Source organism: Helicoverpa zea, chromosome 9, assembly GCF_022581195.2.
Source record: "Helicoverpa zea isolate HzStark_Cry1AcR chromosome 9, ilHelZeax1.1, whole genome shotgun sequence".
NCBI lineage: Eukaryota > Metazoa > Arthropoda > Insecta > Lepidoptera > Noctuidae > Helicoverpa > Helicoverpa zea.
In genome coordinates this window covers 9,096,124-9,117,211 of record NC_061460.1, presented here as the reverse complement: position 1 = coordinate 9,117,211, position 21,088 = coordinate 9,096,124, and the positions used below count along the sequence as shown (strand labels likewise).

The window sequence follows — 21,088 nt, the reverse complement described above, 5'->3', positions numbered from 1 at the left end:
AAGCATCTCTTTGTGTCGCTACTGTTTACTTTTTCAATTCGTTCCCCGAGTTTTCTGTTTCTACGATTATATTGTGAATGTGATAACTGGTATGTAAGCAGAGATACCGCGGGAATTTTTGATCAATATATCTTTTATCATACTTGAGATTTAATATTCCTGATCATACAGTCCTGTGATTCAATACATTATTAAATCTGAAAGTATATTTGTGCTATCCAGTCAGAAAAAAAATATTCTAAACAATATATTTAGCCATGGCACCTTCAAAAAATGATCATTGCAAAAACACGTTAGATTTGGCTAAAAACTTTCGGGATCAAAAGGACCTTCTGAATAATGCATTAGACGCGTCTGGTCCATTATTAGTGACGGTGCGCGGGCGCAGAGCCCTTGCCGCACGAGCTGCATATTAATGCGCTACAATTTCGTCGACCGCTGTCAAATTACAATATTTATACGAATGTATTTCCGAAAGATATTCCTATGATATATGCCTTGTCACATAAAATCACGCTAAGAATAAATAATGCTTGTTCACCTTTACATTCTATAATTTTTCATGATTATCTATTAGTAAATTAGCTATACACAGACATTATGTGCTGTTGACGTTGTAGAAATTTGATGCTTTTTGTGAAGCTAATATGAACATGCAAAATAATTGACGTTAATGCTTCGTTAGCGGCGGCACGGGCCGGTTTTGCTGTAATTTGAATCTGATCATGCGACGGGTGATGCGAGGGCGACGGGTCCACCCAACCAAACTCCGGCGAGACTCGAAAGTCCTGTCATCTGTCACCTCGTAGTACATGTGTCGCGCCCGGACGGGGCAGGGCATGCCACCCACAGGAAGGAAGCTAACACCGATGATTTGTTGCGCAAAACTTCCTCCAGGAGAAAAAATGCAATTTTGAACTCGACATACCAGTAGATTTTGGCATGGAATAATATCATGTTTACTTCATTTCTGCTTGCACAACCATTTAGGTCCATCATCATCCGTAAACAAAAAAACAAGTGAGCGGGGACCAACCGATTATAATGTAAAAAGAGGTTCGCGGTCGTTCCATAACCGATTGCAAATGGCAACTGCCGCAGGGCCTGCTGCGCCATTTATAGCTCTTCGCAATCTCGACTCCTAAAAAAAACATACAACAATTTTCTTCGGTGGATCGCTCCGTATCTATCGACGGTTCCGAGCTTATAATTAAATGAGATAAGTTGCCAAAAGACAATGAAAATTTGGTGTCACAAAAACTGCCAAACGCCGCGGCTCCTCTTCAAAATGCCTCGGCGTAACATGCGATTGTGTCTGCAGTTTTTACCTTATCTTTTGTATGGTGAAAAGGCCTTTTAATATGGATCGGTCGGATATTCAAAATGTATGCAGACGGGCACTATCACTACTGTTGTTTTATGAGAGTTCCTCGGACACAACGAAGAGCTTTGAGGAGTTATATGACCTGGCATACGAAGCCGCGTTTTAAATTGAGACCGGAATGCCATAAAGTGAGGCTCAGCTCTCATATGGGTCATTGTCATAACCGCGTAAAATTTTGTTACAGACAAAAATCTAAAATTTTAATATAAAGTTGAGAGCTTATTCTTATTTTATAGTAAAGATTATAATTAATTATTTATTAACGTATACTCATAATTACAGATGAAATAAAAATAAACTTTCTACAACACAATTGTTATAGAAAAGTCAGCCTCGGTGGACTGTTACCGCTCACCCTCTTCATACAAATTCGACCATTTATAAAAACCTTCCAAGTAAACTTCACGTTCGAGTATGTTTTCCTAAATTAGACATTTTAATCACTTCAATAACTCAATAATAAACATTATGGCTTAAAAATAAGTCACTTTTAGCGTATAGTATAATGTTATTAAAAGCAACATCTATTTGGTGGACGACATTTATTTTTACAAAATATTTGTGATAACAATAAAATGTTGTGAACGGAACGTTATTCTCGAACGCGTCCAATAGTCAGCTGATCGAGCGCAGCGCCATTTTGTCGCCGGCCGAACAAGATCGAAGTTATTGCTCCTCGTTAAAAATCGCAAATTGTTTCAAAGTTGAGTGTGTCTTTTCGGTTCCTTGTGGATTTTGGTAAGTAAAACCTAAGTAATTCATTACTTTACTTTATATGTTAGAATTGTAAGTAATTAATCTATTTTCAATTGCAACTTCAACATAACCTCAAAATACTGCTTGGTATGAAACAAATTGCCAGAAAAATCCACTCGGTGGACATCTTTTTGGTGGGCCGTGTGTCCACCAAAAAGACGAATGTCTACCGAATGGATTTTTTTTTTTTTTGCTTTGTTCGACCGGGTTCTGCATGCGGGCTTTAACAGTAAAACTAGATATTTCACTGCATAATTAAAATATTGTCTTCGGAAAGCGGTTTGATACATACAAATATTTACTAGATACTTGTTTGTTTTTTTGCAATTTGGGTTTCTAAATTGGGTGATTAAGCAGGTATAAGCAAACATTTTAATCGCATTTGGATATCATTATCAGGATGAAATCTGATGATTTTTAACATCTGGTGGTTGACTTCAATGTGAGATATTCGTGTTTTGCTTTATCAATAAATCTTTCTTTTTGCTTTGCTCAAGCTCGTTCTCTTTTATACACAGGCAATGGTTAGAACTAGAAATAAATTGAGTGAAGAAGAAAAGAAAAAGAAACGACGCGAGCAAAAGAAGTTAAGTATGAGGAGAGCAAGAGAAAAAATGAAGAAAGACCCAGTAGCGTTAGAAGAAAAGCGGAAGAAAGATAGAGAGTACTACTATAGGAAAAAATCGCAAGGGGAAATTAAGACAATAAATGATTTATCAGAGAGACAGCAGAGACAATTAAGAAACAAATGGAGAAAGGATGCAAAATTACGTAGAGACAGACTGAAGTTACAAAGAGAAACGGCACGATTCACAGATGAAACCCCTCCAACAAGTTCAGCTAATTCATTGACATCAAAATCAACTTCCCGGGCTGCAGCAGGCCGGGCTGTAGCTGCGAAAAATAAACGTCGACTTAAATTAGAAAATCTCATGCTAAAATCTAAACTGAAGATTGTAGAAAACAAGCTGTCTAAGTACAAAATGCGCTTAAGTAGATTACAGAACAAGAAGAAAAACAAAGAAAGAAAAAATAAAACGAAGGTAGTGAAAGAAGATTTGAGTGACGCAGTTCAAAGATTTTTACTGAGTGACGAATCAAGTCGTACCACAGCTGGAAAAAAAGAAACTATTACCAGATTTAAACAGAAGAAACAGATCCGGTTCCTCAATGATTCTCTTCTCAATCTGCACAAAAAATTTGTGACTCAGATGAATTTACATACGTCGTATAAAACTTTTTGCCGATATAGGCCGTTTTGGGTCTTGAATCCAAAAGTTACAGCACGTGAGACTTGTTTGTGTGCAACACATACCAACATGGAGTTGATAATAAAATCATTAAAAAATGCCCGTATGATCAATGAAAACTCTGCAATGGCAGTGTGTAAATCCATTTGTTGTGAAGACATGAAAGAAAACTGTCTGGAACGAAAATGTTTGATATGTAGACACAAAAAGATAACATTCAATCAATTTACACCAACAGATACAATAAAATATGAGAGATGGGTCACAAAAAAAGTTATGCAAACGATTAAAGGTCACGAAAAACTTTGCCAGAAGACTATCAAAGAAACAGTGAATACGTCCAAAAGACAACTGATGAACCACTTGTTGGACAATATAGAACGTTTCATGAAGCATACTTGCAATATGTTACATCAGTTTCGTGTCATCAAAAATATTAAAATAAATATGTCAGCATGCGAAGGCTTGTTGCATATTGACTTCTCGGAAAATTACAATTGCAAGTATTCTTCAGAAATACAATCGGCCCATTTTGGTGGATCTAAAGACCAGATTTCATTACACACTGGAGTATTCTATTATGCTGACGAAAATACTGAGGAGAAACGCATCGTTACAAAGTCTTTTTGTACGGTTAGCGAATATTTGAATCATAGCCCTACATATATTTGTGCTCACTTAAAACCAATTATTGCAATGATAAAAACATTAGTGCCTAATTTAAAACGTCTCCACGTTTTAAGTGATGGTCCCTCGACGCAATACAAAAATAAGACCATGTTTCATTTGATTGCTGCTTACTTGGCTGAAGAAACACAGGCAAATAATATAATGTGGCACTTTAGCGAGAGTGGGCATGGTAAAGGGGCCCCTGATGGTGTAGGAGGGTGCCTCAAGCGAACGGCTGATAAGCACGTAGCTAAAGGAAATGATATAAGCAATATCGATGAATTTATTAAATGTGTACATGAGAGCTGCAAAGGAATTGAAGTTATAAAGATCGATGATACTACGGCCAAAGAAATTGAGGTCAAAATTAAAAACTGCACTATCCGGCCTTTCCGTGGCACTATGCAAGTGCATCAAGTAACATGGGACAAAATTGATCCCAAAATGCTCCAGTTTCGAAGGCTGAGCTGTATTACTTGCAATCCTGGTGCGTCGTGTTCTCATTATGATCTAGGTTGTATAAGTCTTGACTTACCACCACAAAACTTACACATTGAGATACCTGCTCTTGCCAGTTCGCGCTCTACGCCAGTTCAGAGTTGTCCTAGCCCCTTTTCAAATCTACATAGCCCACTGATGAGTCCAAACTGGACTCCTATAGTTCAACAGTTGTGCCTTTCAATCGACGGAAAAAAAAACTGTAGCTCAATAGTTGATGAGACTGAAAGCAATGATCCTGAAAAATCAACTTCTTCAAAGATCCTGCGTGGACTAAAAAGTCGAAAACGCATTCGGTTTGCCGATGTTTACTCTGACAGTTCGTGCTCACCACCTGTTTCAAGACCTGAAACACCAGCAGAAGTACACCAGAAGCGTTCTCAACGTTTTTGGTCATCATCAGAGGAGGATGATATATTCTTTTAGTCCACCAAAAAGACATAATCTTTTCGGTGGACAAGTTGTTTTATTTTATCTTTATTTTGTTTTTGATGACACCAGGTTGTTTTTTTTTTATTTGTGTTTATGAGGAGATTCGATTATTTCCATCGAAAAAGAATTAAATTATTTTGTTTTTTTTCTTACTTAATTATACATTGCGTACATTTGGTGGACACTCGTGTCTTTTTGGTGGACCTATAAAACTGTTTTTTTCAAATAACTATGTTATTTCTTAATTCTGATCTCAGACAATTATTTAGTATTGTTACAATTGATCTCATTTATTAAATGAATGTACATTTCTTTAAAAATATTAGATTTTTTTATTTTTTGCAAACTGAACCCCCTTATGACAATGACCCATATAATAACTCGTTTTGTTTACACAACGACTTAAGGTCCATAGCTGAGGCGACATAACAATGGCCGACCACTGAGCTTATGCCGACGTTCGTTGAGATTTCGTCCGATAATGGACTAAATTGGCTGTGGCTCGCTTAATAAGGTGTATTAAGTTTGTATCGGTGACAATCGTGTTTCGCTTTAGCGGCTTCATGAAAAGATTTTCTGGCTATATTCTTACATTGAAGTCGGCATTGTATGGGCTATTTGAATCGTTTTATAAGCTCCGTTGTATCCGTAGAGATACATCCACTTCCTTTTATGATTTCATGTTAACTCACTTAATTCCAGACGAATGCGCTTAAGCCACGCTTGAAAAGTAGGTGTAACTTGATACGCGAACACGCAAAACGACACTTGATACTAAGAGTGAGCGCGGGCAGCGCGATGCGACGGATTTTGACACGTTCTTTTACAAATATGTTATGAAAGTTCAGAATTCTTGAAGGAAATAACTTAATAAATACGTCGTCGGTGTCATCGCGTCTTACGACTTGTTTGTAATGCGCATACATAAACACGTATTGATATGCGCTTAGTCAGATATTATTTTATAAATGCAACGTTGGCTTATGCGGTTATCAAATCGAGCACGACAGCGGCGACTAGACTGGTACCTACCAGTAGTATTGTATAGGCAGGACAAGCGCTTGGATTTATGGGACTGGTCCGGTAAGCGGCTTAGCAGCTACCACAATAAGAACGCCACGATCACTGGGGCTTTTCACACCTCCTTGTTTGGGCCGCACGTTAGCATTCACGCCTTGTGTGTACCTACCCCTAAAGTTCGCGCCTTACCTTTACATATCATATATTCATTATGTAAAAGCCTTTTATTTTCCTTCGAAGCGGTCAGCGTTGCGTTTGAACACTTTTGGAATCCTGACTGTGGCGGCACATTTTGGTAATTTTGTAGGGACTGTAAAACATTCAGTGAACTTCTTGGAAGGGTATTTTGAAATGAATGTGGTTACGTCTCACTAATGTTGTTGAATATGCTGTCTAAGTGCCATTCGCGGCGAAAGTAGATTATGGCCTTAAACAGAAAGCAATTAACTTTTACTGAGCATCTTTGGATAACAAGTTGCGGTTTATTACTTCTGGACTGGAGTTTTTGTATGTGTGTGCTCACAAGCCAAACCTGGTAACAGTGGTAATGCCTTCCCAGTGCAACAGCCAGAGTGCTTCCAAGGCAGCTTAGACTTATTACGGGTTGCCATGTTTTTGTAAGAACTAGAGGCTTAGAATGGTTCTGTTTTAAATATATCCAATTATAACGCTGCAGTGAACACATACGTTCTCTATGAGAATGGAGAGATCGATGTGTACAAAAGTGACCTTTCAACGAGTCATCAATCAGTCGCTGATGCTGTATCACAAAGAGTGTCGAAGCTGCGTCCTGCGTGACTCCGGGTCGTGATAATCGTGAGCAGCCGCCATTGTTCAAGTGAAAGTTGACGTTACGACGACGACCACGTTACGAGCCCCTTGCGTGTTACCAAAACATCATTATACGAAATGACAATAATTTGTACATTTCCATTCAAATTATCGCCTAACAAATCAGACTGTTGATAAAACATACTAGTTTCTCGTTACAAGTTGCTGGTGCCAAACCAACATCGGCAACATCGTTCAATGTTTATAGGAATTCAGCAAAATGATCACAATTTTTTTATAAAAACGCCTTATAATTCCAAGATCACGATCTCTCCAGAACCTCAGCAACTACTACCGACACAATTATTACGGTAATGGCCCTTTATAATATCAGCGACTGAAGTAATGTCTCCATCATTGTAAATGTAATTGCCAGAGGTTTTGTTGTCAAGTTAATCAAAATTGCATTACGTGTCGTTTCGTCACGGGCCCTCGCCGACAATTGGAGACAAAAAAGTTGCATTCATACATACCCGAGTATCGCTATTGCGATTCTTGATGATTGATGGGACAATTTATCGAGACTGAAGCGATGATGAGGTGCACGTATACGCTTTCTTGTCGCATGTCGTAGTTAATGTGGAGCGAGCTTCTTTGCAGCGTCCTATAAGAAAAATAAGTTGGAAAATCACGACTACTCTACTTGGAAATGCAATTGGAATGTATTTAAATAGAGCCCATGACTGCTTATTCATGCTGTGTAGGTCCAGCACTGTAATATTGTTGTAGCAAAATACAATTTTAATATTGCCTGAAGTAATATTACCTTGGATAAGTTGCAATAGCTGTAACGAGTGAGACGTTAAGCTTCTGCCTTCATTATTATAATGATAGCGAGATAGTGCACCTGCGTGACATCACAATAGAACATTATCGAGTGTTTACAGTTAATATTTAGATATATCCAATGGCCGTCCGGGCGTGGGCGGTACGGGTTGGCGTTTAACGAGTTATGTAAACACGCCGCGAGAGGTGACCACTGAGCCACATGAGCTATATGCGCACGCGCACGCCGTCTAAACAACTCCAAGTAGCCATGTACTATGTCAAGGGTGAGGTGTCATTTCTAAGATGTTGAGAAAGTTGGTACATGCGTCGAGTTGCTATGTACTTTTGGAGGCTGTTAGAATTATCCAGTGAACATCCTGTTCAATAATGGAATTTGTCTCCTGGGAGCTGTCTTCTATATTTTAATCTTTGGAGTCAAAACTATAATACATCATATGAGTAAAGTGTAACCTAAGTTTTATTTACACACCAATAACAGTATTTTTAGGACAATAGATAAGAAAATAAAGCGGTGCAGGAATGTTTGCGTAGGATGTGGACAGGCGAGGTGGCGCGCGGTCAAAATATTTTATTTGCACGAGCACCCCGGACAAAGGCACAAAACCTTGTTTGTGGTTCACCATTGTGTTGAGGTTTAGTGGCTTCTCAACAACTCCACGTACGTGCCGACGCACAGATTGTTAACCATCAGTTGAACCACACAAGAAATACGCAACCAACACAAGCCGTATATCTACGAGTATCTCTTCATAAATGTTTATTAGAAACGTCCAAATTATAATTATTAAATTGTAAGATTTCTACAGCTATTAAATAAATAACTTGTAAAAGCCGCTAGCAATTTAGATGCAATCTAAGTTATAGAGTTTGATAAATCATTATTTCCGATCGTACCATCAATCTCTAATTTGATTCGCGGTGCAATATTCAATTTTTGTTTTTTTCTTAGATTAAACTGATCTAGTAAAACGTTTTGTTATTGAAGTTCATTAAACTTGGCTCGAGGCATTGTTCAATCAAGACCGTATGAAATAAGATATTGTTTGCCGAACACTCCGAGACCACTGCTGCACGGCGCGGGCGCTTTATGTCTAAATCATAATATTTTCCTTTCCAAGCCGATTCCAATAAAATGACCAACGGAATTGTACAATCTGAGCTGGACGAACAAGATACCGTATTTTATGACAAGTTTATCGTTCCGAGGTATACTCACGCGTAGGCTTCGGTTTCTATACGTTTTATAAACATAAATTCGGTTACATTGATACAGAAAACAATATAATGAATAGGATTGGTCGTACGTCGTGAGTTGACTGTGTTAATAAAGCCTTATTAGACCAATAGGATACAGACATTTCTGACATGCTTAGTATCATCAAATCACAACGGGCTGGACCGATGGACATAAATCACAATTAATAAGACATTGTGTGGCTGCAAGAAAAGGATGCGAATATTTGTTGGAAGCCGTGCGCCCGCGCCGTCATCTTGCTTAATTTACGAAGTCGGCCTTTGGTACCGCACTAATTGGGTCCTAGTTCTGACTAAGCGGACACTCTGTCCCAATGTAACTCATTTGCATACCGACGCCACTTATACATACCTAGCGGCCTAGATAGATATATTCATATTTTTAAAAGCTTCATTAATGTTAACAGACAAACGTTTTTCGACTAATGAACGTTTTATAGCTTTATAACCATTTAGTGTTACCTGCGCTTGAGGTTTATTACACGGAGAGTTTAGAGGCCCGTTTCTAAGCATTAGTAAAACGAATTAAGATAATGAAAATGTTCTACAACATATATTGGGATATATGTCCGAATTATCTGCTTATTTATAGCTAGCAATTAATTCGGCGGGCGAGTCATTAGCAGTAATTACATAGCCAAATAACATAATATGACACCACACGAACGACTACCTACATCTTAAAGTATATTTTAAATTTGAGCGCCAGTAATTTATGTTCTCGATACTAGACATGAAAACTTTGTAGTGTAGCCGTTGCCGCGTTGCGACAATACCGTGAGTTTAAATAAACGGTCCAATCCATTCAGGTTACGACATTGTCCCTTTCCCTTCTCCTTGTTCCGACTGGCTGTCGATTTTATCTCAGTCTGATTTTGTAGTATCAGATATCCTTTATGTGGTATAGGTGCTTAGAATGGGTAGAAATGTAGTGGATACTTTAATGAGATCGGTAAATCAAATGCAATAATACGAGTGGCTGCGCGGCGCGTGCCACAAGGCCGGTCGACTGAAGGAGTCAGATATCCTGGCGGTTGTTCTCGCTCGCGCGCGCACCACGACGCGCGCTCTATATAAGGTCTGCCAAGTATTATGATTACTCTTTAATGGAGATTTGACCTGTTTGGCAAGCCGTACGCGTTCGTCATTGCTGTCGTTACACCATATCCAAGCACGTGGCTCTGTAAGGCAGTGCATACGATACTGGACACCGCTATGACTTTATTCAAATCACCGCCAGATAAAAAATATCCGCGCCATATTAAGATAGATGGCGGTGCAATTTGAATGACGTATTTGGTGGGATTGCGGAATTCGGTATATTGTCGGAATATGTATATAGCATGCATCTTGATGTTATTTGGGCCAATTAAAATAAGGCAATCTGTACGCAGTGAATAATTACAGACATCCCTTTAATTGGATTTTCTCGAAATACCTTTCCAAAGCTTCTTGGCGGTTTAAATAATATGCAAGAAAGTGTGTCGGTCGGCGCATTCGTATTCTTAGTCATAAAATAATACTTACAAGTTTAGCAGGATCGCATTGGCAATAGCCGGGGGCGTCTTGTCTCGGCTCAGGTCCACCGTTAAATAATAACAAGCATGTACGTAGTTCCACTGGCTATAAATTGCTTGGTGCCGCCGGGCACGGGCCACGCAATACCAATGCGGAAAATATTATGGTGTTCTGTATAGCTAGAGCGGCTGCGCGGGTTCGCCAGAGGCTATGTAAAGCCTACTATTGTTGGTGCTCTGTAGTTGTCAAGCCAGTTGAACGGTTACCTAGCTGAATACTTGCTTAGCTCCAGTCCGGCTATTGTGCCTTTGTTTATGTATTGGACCATATAAAATCAATCGTTCTTTGTATTTTGTTGGTTTATTGAATCATAAAATACAAAGTGTGCCTATACTTTTATACGAATATAATAAAGGGGAAAATTATATCACTTTACTACTATAAATTAATAATCGCTTCTCGTTTAACCGCGAATAACATTTTCATTTTCTATGGTCGCCTTAAATTCCTTGAAGAGTACTGAAAATCTCGCGTTACTCAACGGAGGGGTGATGACTATGACTGATGACAAAAAACGTGGATATAGAAAAAGGCTACATTAATGAAGGGCGAGCGTGCGGCTTCCTTCCAGGCGGTCGAGCATTCTGTCGCATTCCGGAGCTTTGTGCCGCGACCACGGAGCGCGCGACCACACCGCAACTCCGCATTACATAGCACTTATTCAATACCAAACGCTTTAGACACGGGACACTGTTTTTGTTCACCACAGTTTGGTGATCTATGAGCCTTGAAACAACTTCAATCGTTAATCAACTCACTGGAAACGTCCACTTTTCTTTTTATTACTCGTAATGTAGCTCGCGTGTCTTCTAACCGCAGCTAGTTTTTGTTTAGCACTAAGTTTAGATACGAAACTTTCTTTGTGCACGTGATGTCTTGTTTTCATATAAAAAGTTTAATTGCCTATGTAAAAAATAGTCATTTTCTTTAGAAACAACTAAATATGTCGTTGATGTCTTTTGTAGGCGCTTAAACATGTCGTTAAAATCAAAAACTTTCTTTTCTTTTGTCAATGTAAAATTACAAGTATTTTTGTATAGCCTTGCTTCTTTTAATCAATAGTAAATTAACACGGTAATTACAAATTGCTACGCGTGCGCAAAATTAAGCGTGAAAGTATCAAAAGAAAGCTTAGTTCCGTCACTAGGATCTAGGATCCGAATTTTCTCTTAGAACAATAGAAAGTGCAATAAACAAAATAAATAGGGCAATGAAACTGTAAGTGAAGATGTAAGCTACGTTAGTATTCAGTTCACAAACCGCACGATTGTTTCACACGACTCCTTGCGTATTCCACGGGCGTCCGCGCGTGAGAATCCTGCCCCAAAACATGCGGGTTTGTGAACTCATTATCTATTTAAATGTTATCGCGAGTACGAGCTTTCATATCGCCTGAAACATGATCCCTCCTGTGATAGTTATCTGATTCATCAAGATAATAGATTTTTGCGAATTCTGAACTGAGTAACTTTGGACCAGGAAATATCTCTTCATCTTTGCTGTCCATTCCCAATTTAATTGGTAGCATTACTGTAAAGCTATGTTAAATGAATTTCTCAATATCGTAAATTCTACTCCAATTATCACATTTTGCATTGAGACTTGCTAATTTAGAAAACGCTTCATAAGGCCGTCAGGCGGCCATTAGACTGAATACGTTCAGATAAAACCACTCACTTTATAGTTCCACAATCGGAACCGTTAGCCGTTTCTAGATCTGCAATGATATGCAATAACTAGACTAGTTTAAGTGTTCCCCATAAATATGGAGCTTTCCAACATTTACATAAGAACGAGTCTACAATCAATTGGAAACATTTCGTAACTAGAGTTCCGTTTACTCGATACATACATGTTTTATTGATCGCACCACTCAACTCGGGAACACCGATCGATACATCGAAAGTTGTCGAATCTCGATAGTAATAACTGTGATGTAATTATGAGTAATTTATTAATCTGTTAGAAGTTTTACAGTCTTGTATACGAATTGGTGTCTTTAATGTAAGTGGTCAAGGGCGCTTAGATCAGACTCGAGTCTGCGCTGTATATCAAGTTTTATTGATATTTAAATAATTAAGAACATGGGAGTTTTGTAATGAACATACAGCTTTTTAATTGGGATTAATTAATTAATAGTATTAACACACTGCGTTAATCAGTAATGTCTTTATATAAGAAACATTCGGGTAGTACAAAAGATCAGGGAACTGTAGACGTCATTAAGAAAGAGGCATAAAAATTAAAAGTATGAAGTTTATTTATAGGCGCGTAAAAAACACATAATCCTGGGCGTTTGTAACACATAACACTATGAGTTATGACCGCTTAAGTCGAAGTAATCGGATGAGACAAACATGTGGACACCAGGGTTCTCTTGTCCCCTTTGCTTTGAACTCGCTATAAATCTCTGACCAAAATTAAATTCTTGTAATAAACTACCGCACGATTTATATAACTTTGGCAATCATACCGTACACGTGTGTGTTTAAGTCGTATTGTCAAGGCAACAGAACAATTATGTTTTTTGTCCAAGCAACATAAAGTATTTTTGTTCGTTGCTATGACGAATATTATTAGCCAATCTAATAGGTCTTATAATCAGCTTGTTATTTATACTAAGGATTTGATATAAGGAGAGAATGCATCTGAGTTATCAACGTTTTTACACAAAGATACTTTTATAATATTCTAAATTATCAAAATATTTTATTCAAATACAGTAGCTTATCACCGATTAAGCACGATTTGTGGGAATTATGCTTTCTTCGGTCTTCCGTTCCCGCGATATATGGCGCTTCATAATTGACAGGCTGACAGTCAGACGTGTTGACTGACCGCTCGGAACACCATGGTGACAACTGTCACAGCTGTCAGTCATCAGATAAAGTCGTGTGAACTACTCTTATCTGAGTAGGTGAGTGATCACGCGCGAGATAGATTCGCCTCCCGGTGGGAACTAAGTTGAAGATGCCAGGCGGAAAGAAATTCGATAAATAAGTAGCACTAAAAACCTATATCAACACCAAAAGCAAAGCTTTCGATAAAAACAATCATCCTGCTATAGTTAGTACGTAGTATTTAGATGGGTACCATGATATCTTCACTTTTCTTGCTCCATGGATTATACTTTAAAAGCATCCACAAAACATGTTTAAACTTGACCAAAAAATAAGTAAAAAAAATATGTTAAAGGGCATTAATACGGCTAGCAACGACTGTGTGTGATCCCATCACTATTTACAATTCACAGGTAATCAATCGTTATCATGACTTTTATGACGAGCTGGCCTTAATGTTGGGATAGTTTATATAGATCAGCGCTAATCAATTCCCACGATTCGCACGCTCATGTGAAAGTATTTCGATATCGTGTCCAAAAGCCACTATCATTTTATCGATATGTTTTCCCATGCCAACTATTCATGCAACACCTTTTTTGACGTTTATTTACATACAATATTATCTGCTATCGATATGTCTTGTGTTTATCGGTCCACTGTTGGTGGAAATGTTTGAGACACTTTTGAAGATCGAAGATAGTTTATTAGACAGGTGTACTTAAAGTTGTCACGATTAAAAATATGATGAATTACAATAAACCTGATGATGCTGAATATGAATTAAAGAATATGGGAATATGATCTATCAATTTCAGATACCCATCAATCGCCAAAATGGTAGTAGTAGCGATACGATCTTACGATATACGATCTATACGATCTTTATTACAAATCTAATGTCCAAAAAATTCTAGAAGCGGTAAACGCAGATAACATCGTTGCAATCAAATATGATGAAGTATCCCGTAGACACGAAAGCCTGCATATTTATCTTTGTATTTATTTAAATGAGCGCTAGGATTGCATCTAGAGACACGCACAAAGAATGAAAAATGTCGCCCCTCGGGGTCCGCATAATTGCGTGCCTTTCCAAATTACATGTAATTGGAGCTGTGTTTTACTGAGCTCGCGTGTTTTTGTCTCTTAAATTACATTTTTGCTTGTTTTATTTGCCTAGTTATAAAATTATACAGCGTTTTATAATGACGAATGCCGCCTTAGAACATTAATATAAAGGTATTCGCGATTTAATGCTATGTTTGGAGCTGCAACTATGTTGAGTACGTGCGTTCATGAATGGTAGCAACTAGCAAGTGTTTATGTTGTAGGGAGCAGAGGTCAGCACGTTTAGAATAATACAGATTATTTACAACGTTTGTCAGCATGGTGTTCACATGTGGTGCGCGGGCGCCGGCTATGGCGACGGTGGTGACGTCGGTGGCGCCGCCCGCACATGCACACTCAGCCTAATTCATGGCCAAATCCAACACTCAAGTAGTATAGACAAAAAATGATTTGTAATGCCACCCTACACGATTTATTGGCAAGACTTGTCCTAATATAAATTAGAACGGAAACGCCATACTAATAATTGCCAAACAAATGTTCCTAAATCGGAGAGTCACATATAAATTTAAATTAATTACTTTTCCATTGGCATGAGGCAATTTATACATGAGCAGTTTTTGTGGACTACTGACTGGAAACTTGCAATGCATTTTTTTACTGAATTGGGCTTACGTACTCATACATCTAGTGAAGGCAATTCGAAAGGATCGGTGTATATTAATTCAACGTACATTTGCTGATATGTCAAAATCATTAGGCTACCGTCCAAGACTAAACATTGTCGTCATCAAAAATGCATAGCTGCTAAATATTTTATGACAATGCTAACTGTACACAATTTATGCTGGCTTGTGCTTATGTGGCTTTAATAGCACAGTGGGTAAATAACGCCGGGTGCTCGGTATGTGTAAGTTAAACATATCGCGGTAATAAGTAGTCTCGCTTCAATGTACCACTATGTAGTGAGTATGTAACAGTGTCGTCGTGTCTTGCCTGTTTATAGAGCCGGTTAGAGCCACTGATTGGACGAAATGACTTCACACCCAGTATGGCATGAATGTTTGCTAATAGTATGTAATGATGTGTAGGCAGGTAATTGTGGAGATCAGTAAGTAGCACCCAATTCCTTAAGCGTGTGGAGACCAGTCGTGTAGCTGAAGGTTTAAAAAAATCCAGCCATTTCGAAATAAAACTTTTAAGGACCGAAGATTCGCATATAAAGAATTATGCCATAATCGCATGATTTACTACCCTACAAAGTGGCGAATTCGCCATAAATTTAGTTTAAAGACATCAATTGATTTACAAGGTGAAGAATAGCAATTACCTCCGTATTTCTTAGCAGCTGTCAGAGGGGCGCCCACGCGTCCCGCACGAGTTCTGCTCTATTATACAATCAGGACAAATCAGCACATGGGACACATACTCAGCGCAGTCACCACGCACCACCAGCCACGGAGGTCATGTCACTGCGCTATCCAAGGCTAGCTCAATACGCACCTAATGATCCTATTATAGTACTCAACCAACAATCTAAAGAGTACGAATACTTTCTATCAACGTATAATGCTAGCACATTCGACATTGCGCATCAGACAATTTCCTAGTCCTGCCCAGCGGCGGCCCTAGCCATTGCGAGGCTACGTGCGGCAGGTCTATGCGAGGCCCTTTGTCTTACGTGAAAAGTATGTGTTGCGAGAGTAAGCTGGTGTTTTGATTTAGCTAAACGTCATGTTTGAGGAGAAATGCTCAAGTTAAACAAATTAATACAATTTTATTTTTAGTACAGTTTATATGTCTTGTGTCATCGAATTCCTTAAACATGTTGTAATATTTTTAAGCCTCGAAGAACTGCTTTTTCGATATTATTATTTTATTATTCGAATTCTCAAGACTATTTCGGTAGTGGGATAAATTTCAGTTAAATTATTTTCTAATATATATTTCAGCACCGAGATAATATTCAGCTCTTCGTATTTCTGATTCAGGGCCGACAAAATAAATTAAAGTACTTAAAAATCGTGTACATATGATTCATGATGCTTTTTTCTAGGTTTACCATAAAGAAACCGGAGACAGATCACTGCAAACTTTTAAAGCGCTAGCGAAGCGAGCCCGTAATTTTTGAGTTTTGGAACAGTATCTAAAGTACCAAAACGAATTTAAAAGAGGCCGCCGTAGGTAAAGATAAAAGGCGCGAGCGTAGCGAGCGCGAAAATACATATTTTGGGACGCAATGATACCTAAAGATTTAAGAAAAAAGTTACTGAAAAGCGCGAGCGCAGCGAGCGCAAAATTTTTGAGTCTTGGAACACAAAAATACTCAAACAAGTTTGAAAAAAACCCGTGGAAAGTTCGGTGCTTTAACTTTTTATTAGCTTGAGGACTCAAAGAGTAAGCGCAGAATAAATGAGAAATTATGAAAAAACCGCGAGCGAAAGCTAGCGGTTTTTTTTTTTAAACTTTGAGGAGTTAATTTAAGTAATCATATAAAAACAAAAATAAACAAGAAAGAGATGGGTGACAGCCGGACCGCCCCCTCCGCCCTTACGCCGCTACTGCCCGCCCGCGAGCATAGCGACCGCAAAAATTTTTGAGCTTTGGGTCACTAAACCACCTAAAGTTGTATAATAAACAACAGTGCAGGGTGGCGTATTTACAGAGTGTACATAGCCAAAACGCATCCATAGGAAACTGCTCGCTGATATTTTGTAATGCTGTTTTTTAATTTGTGATTTCAAAGTATACACGAATTTTGCGTACTGCTCGCGTATAATTCGTAGCTTAGACGTGCACATGCATCATTCCAATTTATACACGGTCATATTTAACTATACAAAATTTATATTGGGTAAAGCATTAAATAAAAATGGCTTTGAATCTGAGTTTGTTTATTAAAAATGCTAATTAAACAAAAATGTATGTTGCCTTCTAAATTATTAAGTCAGCCACAATTAAAGAGCATCTAAATAATACTATCTTAGCCACTATAGTTATCTTCTAAGTAAACCACTCTAAATACAACTCAGCATGATGGTTATTTTTTAGCATCTTTTGTAGCAGGCATTCTAACAGTAAACTTCTAAAATACTATTAAATGACATCATAAAATATATTTAATTAGCTTCTAATTTTTCAACTCAGTACGTTTAAAATGTAAGCAAGCAACATGCAGCAAGCATAGCTTCTGTCACGGCTCCGGTGCTGCGGGGCTCCGGCGGTCCCATGCGAGCTTATCGTCGCAGATGGTTTTCACGCTCACCACCGCAGCTTCGGCTTGCTGGCCGGCTCTGCCGGCCAGCCTTAGCCACGTCGGCGGGCGGTAAAACTACCTGCGCTTCAGCTCGCAGGCCGCCTCGCCCCTCCGCGCCTACGCGGTTTTGAATTGCACTCTAGGGGTAGGGCAGACAAGACTACGTGGAGTCGGTTTTGCAGTGATTCGTTTTCGTCACTAACTTCAATTTTTAATACAATGTTTTTTAATTGAACGAGCATTATTAATATTTAAATTAACATTAAATGCTAGGTCGTGTTTTAATCAAAATGGCGAGCATGCAACTGCTCGCGAATAGATTGGAATCGTAAAGTTTTTCGCGCCTATTCCAATGTATACACGATTATAGTTCGGCCATTCAGAGAATGCGTTCCTGACACGTCGCGATTGAACTGACGACGTAACTACATTCATTGATTATTGATATAATAATGTTGTTTTAATGCTCCTCAATTGTTAAAACGGTAAACAACCAGCAAAAATATTTTTATCGTAACTGCAACGCCATTGCAAAGTTACGTCGTCAGTTCAATCGCGACGTGTCAGGAACGCATTCTCTGAATGGCCGAACTATAGTTTGCATGCGGACTAGCACTGTATATTATGGAACAAAGCAAGTTACTTTGGCCACTACAAAATATATGCGAGTATTTGCGTACTGCTGCTGTATACATCGGAAGACTATGTATAAAAAGTGAATTCCAATCTATTCGCGACTAGTTTCACACGCTTGCGTACTAGCCATGTATATACTGTAAATACGCTGCAGGGTGAAGTCGCGAGCGTAGTGAGCGCGAAAATTTTTGAGTTTTGGGACATAATAGTAGTCTAATCAAGTTAGAAGAAAAGGTCTGGTACTGTCAAGTGAACAACCGCGAGCGTAGCGAGCGCGAATTTTTTTAAATAGTTTGTTTAAGGACTCTCAAATTAAACTCGGAATTAAGCAAAAATAAAAGAATCCGTGACTGGACCGAGAGCCAGTTGTTTTTGTTACTTTGGTGTTTCAAGTTTTTGTTAAATTGAGGACTTAAAAAGTAAACGCAGAATGAATTAGAAATAAAGAAAAAATGCAATTTTTTTTCTTGGACCAGATGTATATGCACATTATATTTTTTTATATTAGTGTGGGTTGTAGCGCGAGGCCCCCCCAAGCGCGAGGCCCTGTGCGATGGCACAGTTCGCACACCCCTAGGGCCGCCACTGGTCCTGCCCACGTCAATTACACTATTTTACACTAGATCGTGGCTGGCACGTCATTATTGTGATTGTTTCCTGGCAATTCTCATTGTAAGAGTGTATAGATACAAGCAGTAATTTAGTAAAGTCAATTTGAAAAAATAGCTGCGCAAAAATTCACGTAGCAAAATAAAAATTGCTTATAATAAAACTCCGAAATTGATTCGTTGTGATTGTAAGCGATTGTCGCTGGCCGTACAAAAATGTTGCGTTCTCATTTTAATCGTGCGTAGCCGAAGGCGAGGCGAGTTTCTCTCGATGATCAATAGAGCTGGTTGCTGGGCATTGTATCGAATGTATCGTATCGTATATGAATACAATAGCACGCACGTGCTGCGTCGTCGCCCGCGGCGTCCGCCCCTACCATTGTCCAGCCAGCCATTGTTTCACGGAAATCCTCTGTACATGTCTTGACACTCACAGCAATATCCTATTTTGATAATATAACCATGTGTGATTAGTCATCGCAGGTAATAAAATACTGACACAGGATAACATGACCAAGAGGAAATGAAAATATTGTCACAACAGCTGGACATGTGACGAATAAGGTGAGGAATTCTAATCGAGTTTACGATTCCAATCATGAACAAGTTCGTGAGCTACCTTGTCGATATAAATCAATTTGTATTGTAATAAGCTCATAAAAGCTTCTTACTTATTTATATGAGTTATGGAAGAGAGGTCTTGCTCGATTTCATTTTCTGGGACTAACTTTCGCCAATCAATAGTCCCTAGCGTAACCAGAACGTTAGAACATAATATCAAGCTAACACACTCACTATCGGTTAGGCAAGACACAATGTAGTTAGACAACTAGATCACGGAACTGCTTTGCTTATTTAGCTGTTCCTACAATCGCCGCACGCTCGACTATGACCTACAAACGAAAAAACCTTCTGACTACTACCTCCCGAGGCCTTTGTGCGCGAGACCATTCAATTCTTATAAGATTTTGAATTGCATCTGTGTGGGTGAGCTTAAAAGCTTATAAATCTTTGTCGCTGTGAAAGCTTGCATGTGTGCGTGTGGACTTGACAAGAGCAACTCGATAGCGACACAATGCCTGGCATATTACCATATTGTAAGAGCCGGCAGTAAAACTTGTTTTATGGTAGTGCAACGAATATAAAGCTTTAGATAGGCTTTGCCTTTATAATGTCAGTCTGTAATTTGGTGCAAATATTTTTTCATGATTGGTGCTAAAAAATGAATTGAAGCTTTCATCTAGCAGCTTTTCAATTTGCTACTTAATTTAGATTGTGGTTGGCCAGACCACAATACTTTTCTAGTTGGGCATTTAAGTAAGAATCGTACAATAACGGAATTTGCGTTGGCTTCGTATACAATTTGTTTCTATAGGGACAACAATAGTCGGCGCGTGGGCAGCGCAGTCGCAGGCGCGGCCAGCGGTCAGGGCTGCTAGAACTAACTGTAACACCTTATACTAATGTCTATAATAAATATTTGCAATTGCAAAGCTTTACTGTTAACTTCCTTGGTTATATATTCATGAGATATGTTAAGTATCCGTGCTTTAAAATTAAACTTTATTTTTTATTGCTGACTTAAAGCCAATTAATACTTAACCATTAAGAATACTCTCTTGTGATTTGAAAGTTGTGCCTTATTCTTTGTGAACTCAGGAAAAGCTCGCGCGCAGCCCTACGCGTGACGGAGGTTGAACGCACGCGACATTGTTATCTCGCGCCAGGTTTGGGCGAGAATAAATAAAACTCTTCGTAGAAAAACACACATTTATTTTATTATTCTGTCGAGGCTGTTGTAATGTCGCGATAACGCTTTATGGGACTTGTTATCGTGCACTAACGAACTTTCTACACAAACGCTGAAGACGCATGATATGACCAACTTTTGAAACCATAAAAATTTTAGACAAATATAAATATTGGACGCCCACAGTAATAACATAAAACTGCCAATATAACAACAAATAAGCCAATGTATTGTGTTGTCAATTTTTAAGGCTACACAAGCCTCCAATTAACATAACCTGTTGGTTTTTTATAATATGTCTTTTTTTCCTCTAATGAATCCTAATGGAATGGAAGGTAATTTTCCTTTGAGTAGAATGATTAATAGTGGTACAATAATTTACATCACGTCGTCAGTTGGTTGAATAAAGAGGTACTTAGGTACATAAATATTGCGATGAAACCAAGGGCGAGTTGCACCATTAAACCTT

At 38.5% G+C, this 21,088-nt stretch overlaps 2 protein-coding genes across 2 annotated transcripts in view; both read left to right on the top strand.

The window, feature by feature from the left end:
- Window positions 1-21,088, top strand: part of LOC124633581 (meteorin-like protein) — a 42,687-nt gene that overhangs the window by 5,850 nt on the left and 15,749 nt on the right. The gene's annotated exons all lie outside the window — the stretch shown is intronic.
- LOC124633579 lies at window positions 1,550-5,316 on the top strand. The gene is made up of 2 exons (XM_047168869.1): window positions 1,550-2,122; window positions 2,659-5,316. Exon 2 carries the CDS (start codon window positions 2,662-2,664, stop codon window positions 4,981-4,983), a length of 2,322 nt encoding a protein of 773 aa, XP_047024825.1. The 5' UTR covers window positions 1,550-2,122; window positions 2,659-2,661; the 3' UTR covers window positions 4,984-5,316.